The following is an 11,443-nucleotide window of genomic DNA, read 5'->3' as shown; positions in this document are numbered from 1 at the left end:
CAGGTTGGCCAAATCTGCTCCACTGCCCGTTTGTGTAAATAAATATTTTTTGGTTAAAAAAGATTATTGCAACCAAGAATGCAGGTGATGAGGGGAGAGTTAGAGTAGCTAATGTCAGAGAGAGTTAAGTGTTGAGTGAGGGATGGGGGTGCAGACCACATGCAGGTTCCTGCAGACCATAGGGAGGACTTTACTTTTCCTTTGAGTGTGATGGGAGCGCTGGGAGTTTTGAGCAGAGGTGGGATGTGAGCTAGCGTATGTTCAATGTAATCTATAGTTGCAGAACGTAGGACAGACGTTCAGGAGAGGGCAGTTCAGAGGTTAGCATAGGCATCAACATGAGAGAGGACAATGGCTTGCAGCCAATTGCTGACTGGGATGGGAAACTAGATTTCAAGAAACCTGTTGGAGAAATAATAGGTGGTAAAAATCATGAAGGAGACAAGCAAATAAACTATGGAAATTCAGTAGTAGATCAGGAACTTCAGCTCTTGGCAGGCAGCTGTTTTCTTGGGGGAAGTGGCCTTGATTCTCTGAGCTGGTTCTATCATCTGCAAAATGGAGGTGATAATGGAACATACCTCAGAATTGTTGTTAGGGTGATGTAAAGGTTTTGGCACAGCATCTTGTACACAATAAACATTTAATAAATGCTATCCTAGCCCAGGCGATTGCTCAGTGGTTGCCTCGGCCCATTGACAGAAGGGTTGTGGGCTCGATTCCCAGTCAAGGGCACATGCCTCGGTTGCAGGTTTGATCCCCTGCTCTGGTCCGGGCACATAGGGTAGGCAACCAATCCATGTGTCTCTCTCCCGTTGATGTTTTTCTCTCTCTCCCTCTTCCCTACCCTCCATTCTCTTTAAAAATCAATGGAAAAAAATATCCTTAGGTGAGGATTAAAAATAATAAAAATGCTATTCTAGGAGCCAGTCAGCTAAGTCCTAATTCCATCTCTGCCATACTCACTGTATGGCTGTGTTATCTTGGTCAAATTTAACCCTTTGCATTTTTGTTTACCCAACTGTAAAATGGGGCTATAATACCAAGTTTATATGGGTCATGAGGATTAAATAAATGAATACAAGTAGTGAAGCATTTCGAATAATGTGGCACATAGTAAGAAATGACTAAGAGGCCATTACTATTATTTTTTGCCATATTTCATAACATCTCCCCCCCCATTAGCATGCGCCTATCCCATTCTGCGGAAGGGAAGTCTGTGGCTCAGAAGAAGGGGGCCTCTCCTCCAGGACGCAACACCCTACCTGCAGTGGTCTTGCTAGCAACCTGGGAAGGTCGGGATTCCAGCTGGGGACCCTGCCCCGCCCCGCCCGCCCGCGCACTGACTGGCGGAACCTTTAAGTGTTGCGCTCATGTTTCCAGCCCGGACGCGCTCAGGCAGCTGCGCCCCGCTTTAGAGCTACTTCCGGCAGCCTCGCCCCCTTACCCGAGGGCGTCTCCATTTTGGCTGTGGGTGGGAGCAGCTGGAGCGAGTGGATTATCGGTGCGGAGTCATCAGTCCCCGGAGGGCCGGTCGGCTCGCCGCACTTCCTCACTCCCTTCCTCTGCCCGCAGAAGCCGGGGGCACGCATGGCGGGCTTGGAGGTTCTGTTCGCGTCGGCGGCGCCGGCGATCACCTGTGCGCAGGACGCGCTGGTCTGCTTCCTGCACTGGGAGTTGGTGACGTGCGGCTACTACAGCGTGGGTGCCGGCGAGCAGGTACGCCACGGAGCGGCTCGGAGCTAGGGCGGAGGGGCGAAGGTGTCCTCGGCCCAAACCCATAGGACCGAAGACCACCTGGTGCAGGGCTCTGACCTTCCCCTCTCCCAGGTCTCGGTTTCACGGCACCATTGGTACAGACTGCGGCTGGGGAGGGGCTCTGCTGCCCCAGCTCAGCTCAGAGCACCTCACAACACAGTGTATGGAAAACCCCCGGTCAGAAACTTGCTTTCAGCACAGCCTGCCAGTCTCCGAGGCCAGGACTGTGTGAGCCTGGCACCGAGACGGGGGTAGCCCCCTGCGCACGCCTCACCCACCTGGAGTGTCCGCTAAGTTCCTTCCCACACAGTCGGGGCGGGGAGGCTGCCCTCATACTGTACCGGGGTCCCCACCGGATAGCGGGATCCAAGCACGGGTGTCGGGGTGAGCGTGGACCTACTCAGCCCTTGTCAAGGGCCCTTTCTTCACGCCTCAGCCTGGGCCCAGAGAGCTCACACCCTCCATCCTTTGCAGATCACTCGCTGCTGTCGTCCCCAGCTCAGGCTCTGGAAAACCAGCAATCTCACACACGTACACACGCGCGTGCGGGCCAGGGAAGGTTTCCTCCCCACAGCCCCACAGCTGTCCCTACAGGACCAGCCCCTCCTGCTCTCTCACCCTCCCCTCTGCCTCCGGGGGCCGCCGATATCCCCACAGAGCCCCTTGTGGTTAACTCGTATCGCCTGCCCTCCCCTGTGACTGTCATCCTGCACATCAGCTTCCTGTGAGACCTGGGCCTGGCCTCCTCCTGCCCCTTTATTTTCCTTCTGCTCTACCAGAGAGAACACCTTCCCTGCCCGGCTTCCCAGGTACACACACTCAGAACTCCAAGACGCTCCCTGGATCCGCTCCTCTGGCCCCCAGAACCTACACCAGCTCTGGGAGCAGGGCCCCTCCCCTCTTGCATCCAGCAGTGAGATGTTTGACCCTGCTCTCACTTCTCACCGCTTCAGTTCTCGAGCTTGCTAATCCTTTGTATTTCTCAGATGTACATCCAGAGCCTTAAACCTTTCTTCTCTGCCCAGAGCTTCAGGAATCCTTCCTCGAAGATGGTTTATCCCCCTGAGCACGTGGGGCCAGGTCCTTCCCCACATCACTGGCTGCCCCATCCCTGTCTCTTAGAACTAGTGGCCAGGACCACCACCCTCCTCTCACACTTTACTCCCAGGACAGGAAGCAGAAGCACAAGAACTGTCATGGGTTTCTGGGCCTCTCCCCCCGACCTCCCCCCCCACTCTACCACCAGATCTCAAGTTTCTCACGGGCCCCCCCAATACACACTTAGCTTCCTTTATTCCCACCTCTAGGTTCACACATACTTCATCCCTCATCTGGACTCTAGGACTGGTGATAAGACGGAAAAGAAGGGCCAATCTCTCTCTCTCTCTCTCTCTCTCTCTCACTCTCTCACTCTCTCTCACACACACACACACACACACACACACACAGCAAGAGCCATTTCTCCCTCCCAAACGCCTCTTCGTGGCCTGTTTACCCTGCACTTCAGACCTTGGGACAAGGTAGAGACAGTCCCCACTCCCAAGAGTCCCGTTTCCCCTTTCAGTGCATAGTCTCCCCAGCATCTCCACCTGCCCCACTCCAGCTTTCTCATCTTTCACACTCTCACTTGCCCTAATCATTTCATTTCAGTCTTTCCTGGGAACTTCTCCCAGAAAGCTGATGTGTGGGATAGCACAGGGAACAGTGGGATGGGAGAGGGGAGTTAGACTTGGTCATGACCTTGGAGCTCCCCCCTCCTCTTTGCTTGTCTTTCAGACCTAATATGCCTGCCCCACTCTCTGCCCCTTCTCATGTACCCCACTCTCCTTATCTCCTGCCGGCTAGCTACTGCTCCTCTAACGCACTGTCAGAACCTCTCTCCCCAGGAGCCGGTTTTTGTTACAGAGGGCCTGTGTGACTCCCTTTTCTTCTCCCCATGCTAAAAAGACATGTCAACACTGCAGATCTGCCTCCACCACTCGTCCCTCTCGCATCCTATCAGCAACTCTGATTCACTTCGACAGCTTAGGTTATTGCTTCCTTCCAGCCAGTACCATCCCCTTTGCCATATACTCTGGACCCCAAAATTTTCAGGTGAAATCATCAGAAAGAATATGATCTCATTTTAATACTGGTTTTAGAAAGTAAATAAAAGATCCTTAATTCCCAAAGGTCCATCTAGTTCCATTCTGTTCATAGTGCTGTGTGCTGAGTTCATACAGAAAATGTTGCGGCTCCACACATCATAGGGGAGGCCAGGGAGAGTGGGAATGAGGGTTTCGGAAGGCACTGCCCACTGTTCACATGACCACCCGGTGCTAAAGCGTGCATGCTCTTGGAGGGGATGGGTGTTTGTATTGCAGGTTTGAGTATATTTCTGCTGTTCTTGGCCTCTCTTTTTTAACTGTCATTGGAGCTCAGGTTGCATTTGTTCTCCTCTCACTTCTGCTGAGTCTACTTCTTCAGGGTTGAGGCATCTTTCCTAGTAATTTATTTAAGAGGAGTTTAATTTTCTGGCCTGGAACTGGAAGACTCAGCAGAGACCAGTAGTGTCTGCCAAGCTCAGAGGATGTGTGTGTTGCCTATCCAGCCACCTCCTGCTCCCCACCCTCCTTGGGTGATAAAAGAGAGAGGAAGGTCCCAAAAGTGTGTATGTGCTTGATTATATAATATATTGGCAATTAAATAAAAAGCTAAATTGTCTCCTCTATTTGGTTTTGTCTCCTTTGGTACTGGGGAATTGTGTATGTAATACTTGATTAGGAGAGCAATGCATTCCCTGGCTTCAATAAAAAGCCAATATTTGAATTTGTATTTCTTTCTTGAAGTCAGCACCATGTCTCATAAGAGCTTTACAGCTGTGTCAGGTGGCTTAGGTGGCAAGGGATAGAAATGGTCATAGACTTAGAGAATACTGTTTTGTGTTATAGTATGATGAAAGAGAGAAAATGCCCAGAATGATCAATTTGAGTTTCTTTGGGCGCATTTTAGCCCAGAGGCACTGGGATGAACTCAAGACCATCAAAGAAGGCATCCAGCCCCAGCAGTTTGCCTAAGGCAGCGGTTGGCAAACTGCGACTAGACTCGCGAGCCACATGCGGCTCTTTGGCCCCTTGAGTGTGGCTCTTCCACAAAATACCAACTTCTGCGCATGGGCCACGAAGTTTCAATCGCACTGTATTTGCGTGCCCGCACATGGTATTTTGTGGAAGAGCCACACTCAAGGAGCCAAATAGCCGCATGTGGCTCGCGAGCCGAGTTTGCCGACCGGAGGCCTAAGGGGACAATTACATTTCCTTTCTTGGAGCTAATCTGGTGGTCCTGGCTGGGAAAAATCTTCCCCAGCCATAGCCAGGGCAACCAGAAGCTCTGACTACCAAATCCAGCTCTGTCCCTGACTTACCGTGACTTTGGGCAATTCTCAGGCCCTGTCAACCCTTTCTTAGATTTTCCTCCAAGGGAAGTAAACTACACAATTGCACTTTGGCTACGTTCCAGTTGTAGCTTTCTGGGAGACCTGATATTTGCTGTCAGGGCCTAGAGGGCAGTGAATGCCATATTTGGACTGATATCACTGGGGCCAGTCCCTCTCTGTCCCACCTGCTTTCCCCATATCAAGGCAGCCCTTGAGCTGAGGAACATCGGTTCCACTGCAGTGAGAAGCATCACCTCACTTGGCCCCAGGATTCTCTCTTATTCTGGAAGCCAGAGGTTATGGGATAGTGAGCAGACTGAGTTACCTATGTTCTAAGAAAAAATTCTGATGGGTTGCTATAGATGGAGGACATATATTCAAAGGCCCTTAACAGAACAAAGACAGATATATTATCAAATTCTTGGCTTCCAAAATAAACCGTAAATCCACAATGCTAACCATGTTACAGGAAACTTACCAGTTGGGATGAAGGGAGTTTCTCTTGCTCACTTAGCAGAGTGATTTGATTAGTTTCACTTTTGGTTTCCTTCACTCTCATTTCTCTGCTTCAAGCCTGTGAGTTTCCTTGTCAGCCATCCAGCTTTTAAACCATGCCACTTGCAACATCTTGACTTTTATTTGGAACCTCTCCCCCCATTGGATTCCTGAATATCCGGGGTGATCAGAGAGGCCCCCAATTCTCCACTCTTGGCTTCCCGCTGTCCTTGGGGTTGCTGGACCTTTGTCTTTTGCCCTTGTTCTTTATCCACTCTCTCATACTATATTCTTAATGAATACAGATCTTCCCAGTCCACTTTCTCCATATTTAGCTATATAAATATGCATCCATGAAAAAAAAATATTTCATGTGCATTTTTAAAATGTGTGCATAAATGTCACCCAGCTATAAATCTCATTTTTTCTTAACCTTTCTTTGTCATACACACACACACACACACACACACACACACACACACACGAGGCCCGGTGCATGAAATTCAAGTGGGGGGGTGGCAGGGGGGACCTCAGCCCAGCCTGCACCCTCTCCAATCTGGGACCCCTCAGGGGATGTCCGACTGACAGTTTAGGCCCAATCCCAGGGATCGGGCCTAAACTGGCAGTCGGACATCCCTCTTACAATCTGGGACTGCTGGCTCCAATCGCTCGCCTGCCTGCCTGTTTGCCCCTAACGGCCTCTGCCTGCCTGATCGCCACAAACCCCTAGAGCCTGGTCTGATGCCCCCCTGCTGTTCGGTCGGTTGGTTGCCCCTCACTGCCCCCCACCGGCCTGGTTGCCCCATGCAGCCTGCTGTTCAGTTGTTGCGTGAGGGCATCCCAACAATTTGCATATTACCCTTTTATTAGTGTAGATTATTAGTATAGATTATTAGTATAGATTTTACTTCTACCTGTAATGCTACAATTAGATCTAGTTTGTTCCTTCTCACTGCTATATCATGCTCCTCTATGAGGAGATGTCTTATTTCCCCTCCACTTTGGTGATGAAAATTCTTTGTCATGTCCTCTGTGCACAGGGTTTCTTCCAGGAGTGGAGGTCATTGTGTGTCAGCTCACCTCATTGCACTGAATACTACCAGATTGCCCTCCAAAGTGGTTGTAAGAGTGGCTACCAGAAAACAGTGTCTGGAGTGTCTTATTCTCCCCACACCCACACAAACACCTGACAAAAAGTAGAAATATGGATAATAACCAATCTGGGGTGTAACCTGGTATCTCATTATTTCAACCTGTGCTTCTCTAAGTGCTATTAAACAATCATTTATACACTGTTAGCTGCTCTTATCTTTTGCTTATTCATATCTTTTGCCAGTTTTTCAAGTGGGTTCACAACTTTTGTTCATTTCCAAGCATTCCCTTTATGTGCTAATTATTAATTCTTTTCACTTGTAGCCATGGCAGATACCTCATCCTAACCTGTGGCTGCCTATTTGTAGTGTCTGTTGTTGAAGAGAAGCTTTAAATTATGAATAGTCTCAAAGGCAGCACTTTATTTCTTTTGTCAGTTTTGCTTAAGAAATCTTTCCCCACCTGGAAGTCACTATATTAGTTCTTACTATAGAAATAGTCTGAGAACTGTTTTTCAAACTCTAGTGTATAAAAGGAAAGTCCTAGGGTTGCTTAAAAAAAAAAAAAATAAGGAAGGAAGACATCACAACTCTCAGTGATGCATTTTTCACCCACCAGGTTGGCAAAAATATTTAAATTGGACAATAGCGACGTTGCTGACCACACGGAGCAACAGGAACTCTTATGCTGGTGGGATTATAAATCAGTACCTCTTTGGGATGCAATTACACTTCATCTTATAAATTAAAAGTCCTTCCCCCAGACATACTGTATGGAAATTTGTCCACATGTGTAGTAGGAGATGTGTACAGGAATGTTTATAGCAGTCTTTATAATAGCTAAACAGATAAACTGTACACACTCCAAATACCTACCAACAAGTAAAAGTGTAACTTGTATGATATTCATACAATGGTATGCTATATAGCTGTGAACTGTAGAGCAATGGAATGCTATATAGTGAATCAACTATAGTGAAATGCATTGACATGGATGAATCTTAAAAAACCATTGAATGAGAAAGGCAAGTGATAAATTGATACAATCTATATAAAATTCAAAAACATTTGAAAATTTTATTTTTAGGGTTGTGTGCATAGTAATACAACTATAAGGAAAAGTAAAGAAGTTTTTAGAAATACAGAGTAGTAATAACCCGTGAGGGGGATGGGGAGAGCTTCATTGGGGGTACACTACTCAAGGCATTAGCAGTATTGGTGATATTCTATCTCTTAAGCTGGTGGCAAATACATAGGTGTCCATTTTATAGTTCTTTTTATCTTGTACATATGCTATATTTCGTATGTGTATGAAATTGTTCATAATTTTTGTTAAGCCACTACAGTAATCTGGAGGGAGGGTACATTAGAATCTGTATTTTAGTCAACACTTTATGATCCTATTGTAGATGGCCCACGTTCCAGACTTTTAAAAACACTACCTTAGAATTTCACAGATTTCCTTGAAATGATTGGCCTTATTCTTGGCAGAGGGATGGCGAGGAGATATTGAAGCAAGGCAGATTCTTGACAAGTTCCAGTGCTGTGTGACAAAGGCAGGCAGAGATGAGAGAGGAGCAGGAGCGCGAGTCCAGAGACTTGGGTCCCAGAGCTCCTGACCCCTATGCCCTCATCTGTGAAGCAAGCAATGTGATTAGATTATAAATCCTTCATAGCTGTGTCCTGAGGTTATAACCTTCCTCCTCTCAACCCTGGTGTTTTCTCAGCCAGTTCCCAGTGATAAGAAATCAGAACTGCTGCCTGTCGGATGGAACAACAATAAAGACCTGTACGTCCTCCGGTATGAGTCAAAGGAGGGGTCCAGAAAGCTCCTTATGAAGGCTGTCACTGTGGAGAAGAGCATGATCATCAATGTGCTGGTGAGTGTCTGAGACAAGGAGGGATCTGGTGATGAGAGTAGATGTGAAACCCATTTAACTGTATGGATGAAGAGCTGTAAATATTTGTGAAGCCTTTACCCATTGATCCTACTTCTGGATCTTTCTCCTGAGGCAAGAACCCTAAATATAGAAAGCTTTGTGCTCAATGGTATTGGGGGGGGAGGGGGGGACTTTCCATCACAGGGGAATGGTTAAGTAAATTAAGATAAGTCCATTCAGTGACAATCTGGGAAGAAAAACCATAGCCCCTGGGGCAGAGGTCCTCAAACTTTTTAAACAGGGGGCCAGTTCACTGTCCCTCAGACCGTTGGGGGGCCGGACTATAGTTTAAAAAAAAAACTATGAACAAATTCCTATGCACACTGCACATATCTTATTTTGAAGAAAAAAAAAACGGGAACAAATACAATATTTGTATTTGCATGTGGCCCGTGGGCTGTAGTTTGAGGACCCCTGCCCTGGGGGATATTTTAGTTCTTTAGCTAAGCTTCTCTTCTTGCTGCCTTGAAGCCTTTACATCTCTTGTTTCCTGTGCTGGGAAGCTCTTCCCCCTGTGAGGGCCTCACATGCATACACACTCTTCACCCTTTCTTTAGCCAGGCCTACGCCCTCTCTTAGTTCACGTCCTCAGAAAGCTCAGTCCTGACTACCTACTCTCACCTGCCAGAAAAATCTAAAGTGTACTTCTCTACTTGATCCTTTCATTTTCCTGCCTGGTACCACAATGTGTACTTATGTACTTATTCATGCTTTGGGTTAATGTTTGTATTCTATCACTGGACAGTGAGCACCATGAAGGCAGTGATTTTCCTTTTGTTCTGATTGTGTGTATTCATGGAAAAGTATATTTTGGAGGTCTTTACATAGGAATGCATATACTAGTAGCTATACCTTATTCATTAATTTATTATGCCATATTCCATAATACCATAATTTATTTATCCTTTTGATGAACACTTAGATCTTATATCAGACAAGGCTCTTAGTTTCAAAGAACAAAATCCCTTCAGGTTAGTTTACAGATTGGGTTTGTGGAAGAATTGGGATAGTTTCCTTGAATTATTGGAAGGGCTAGAAAACAGGTTCAAATCTGGGCTCCACGATAGTGCCCCAAACCATGCCATTGAAACACTGCTGTGGCCACCACAGGGATGGTAGGACTGGCCAGTACTGCCTGGCCTGGTGCTTCTCCTGAGCCACTGATGCCGGAGCCCTTCCTCAGTAAGATGTCTGTCTCCTGCTCAGCCTGCTTCCCCATGGTGCCCACCTCCATGTCGAAGTTGTGCACCTTTTTGGCTCCTCAGTTATGTGCCTGTGCCCAGGCTGCAAAAGAGCCCAGGAAGTAGGTTTTCTGGGCTCTGCCTCAAAAAAAAATGATATTCCTAAATCAGAGAAGTCCCCAATCATTAGAAGGGTATTTCCTGTATTACAAACCGTCCTTATCCATGTCTCTTTGTGCACATACATGTTTCTTTAGCCCAGAAATAATAGTCTATCTCTCTTTTTTTTTTTTCTAGGAATATGGCTCACAGCAAGTGTCAGATTTGACCCTCAACTTGGATGATTATATTGATTCAGAAAACCTGCTTGACTTCCACAGGTACTTCTAAGTGATAGCTTTTCCTGGGGGGTGGAGGAGGTGGGGGGGGGAGGAGAGCCAGCCAGCCAGCCAGTGGCCAGATATAAGGAATGGCGTGGAGATATCCAGAGAATTAAGGAAGGTTAACAGAAGGATCTTTCACTCCTGGGCACAGTCACTTCTCAGTTTTCTTTTCCTATTTTTAATTTATTTGAAAAGAAGACTCATGGGAAATGTTACGTGAAATAAAATTATGCAATCAAGAATCCACAAGTGCTATAGTGGCTACGGAGTAGAGATGGGGCTGGGCCAAGGTGGTCATTTAGAGTAGGCTCCTGAGAAAAAGTGTCCCTAATCAGGTCTCCATTCCACCCCCAACATTTTTTTTTTAATCCTCACTGAAGGATATGCTATTTCATTGATTCTAGGGGGTGGGGGCGGGGAGAGAGAGAGAGAGAGAGAGAGAGAGAGAGAGAGAGAGAAAAAAACACACACACACACACACACACACACATGCACAGCCTCCTTCATTATCTGCATTCCTCACTAGATGGTGCATTTTTTTAAATGGATGAATCTGTACTGATGCACATTATCACCCAAGTTCCATAGTTTACTTTAGAGTCCACCCTTGGTGGTGGTGGAGTATGTTTAGGTTTATAAGAAACTGCCATCTCTCTTCCAAAGTGACTGTACCATTTTGCATTCCCAGCAGCAAAGAAATAGAATTCCTATTGTCTCACATCCTTGTCAGCATTTGTTGGTGTTAGCAGTTCAGATTTTGGCCATTTTAATAGATGTGTAATGGTATCTCATTATTTGTTTTAATATGCAGTTACCTAATAACATATGATGTTAAGCATCTTTTCATATGCTTATTTCCCCCCCAACATTTTTTTTTTAGTCCTCACTGAAGGATATGCTATTTCATTGATTCTAGGGGGTGGGGGCGGGGGTAGAGAGAGAGAGAGAGAGAGAGAGAGAGAGAGAGAGAAACAAACATTGATGTGAGAGAGAGAAGCACCAATTGTTTGCCTCACGCATGTGCCTCAACCGGGGATCGAACCCACAACCTGGGTATTTGCCTAACCAGGTCAGGAATAGAACCTATGACCATTCAGTGCATGGGAAGGCACTCTAACTACTGAGCACACCATCCAGGGCCCAACTTATTTATTTATTAGACTATTTTTAGAGCAGTTCA

The 11,443-nt window shown here is 46.8% G+C and overlaps 1 protein-coding gene and 1 long non-coding RNA gene across 3 annotated transcripts in view; one reads left to right on the top strand and one right to left on the bottom strand.

Moving 5' to 3' along the window:
• Positions 1-450: 450 nt before the first annotated feature.
• Positions 451-1,535, bottom strand: LOC107181988. Its single transcript, XR_001512705.1, has 2 exons — positions 1,448-1,535; positions 451-551 (listed from the first exon to the last, which is right to left on the bottom strand). It is a non-coding gene; the product is annotated as an uncharacterized LOC107181988 (long non-coding RNA).
• Positions 1,464-11,443, top strand: part of PSMF1 (proteasome inhibitor subunit 1) — a 41,474-nt gene continuing 31,494 nt past the window's right edge. The window contains exons 1-3 of one of the 2 annotated variants that reach the window (XM_015559441.1): positions 1,464-1,719; positions 8,487-8,639; positions 10,178-10,260. In XM_015559441.1, coding sequence (XP_015414927.1) covers positions 1,591-1,719; positions 8,487-8,639; positions 10,178-10,260 — 365 coding nt within the window. In that variant the 5' untranslated portion in view covers positions 1,464-1,590. The remainder of the gene's footprint in view (positions 1,720-8,486; positions 8,640-10,177; positions 10,261-11,443) is intronic. The other variant, XM_006756717.2, reaches the window with a different exon arrangement.

Source organism: Myotis davidii, unplaced genomic scaffold (genome assembly GCF_000327345.1).
Source record: "Myotis davidii unplaced genomic scaffold, ASM32734v1 scaffold354, whole genome shotgun sequence".
NCBI classification, from domain to species: Eukaryota; Metazoa; Chordata; class Mammalia; order Chiroptera; family Vespertilionidae; genus Myotis; species Myotis davidii.
Note: the sequence above shows the minus strand (reverse complement) of the source record. Positions and strands in the feature narration are given on the sequence as shown.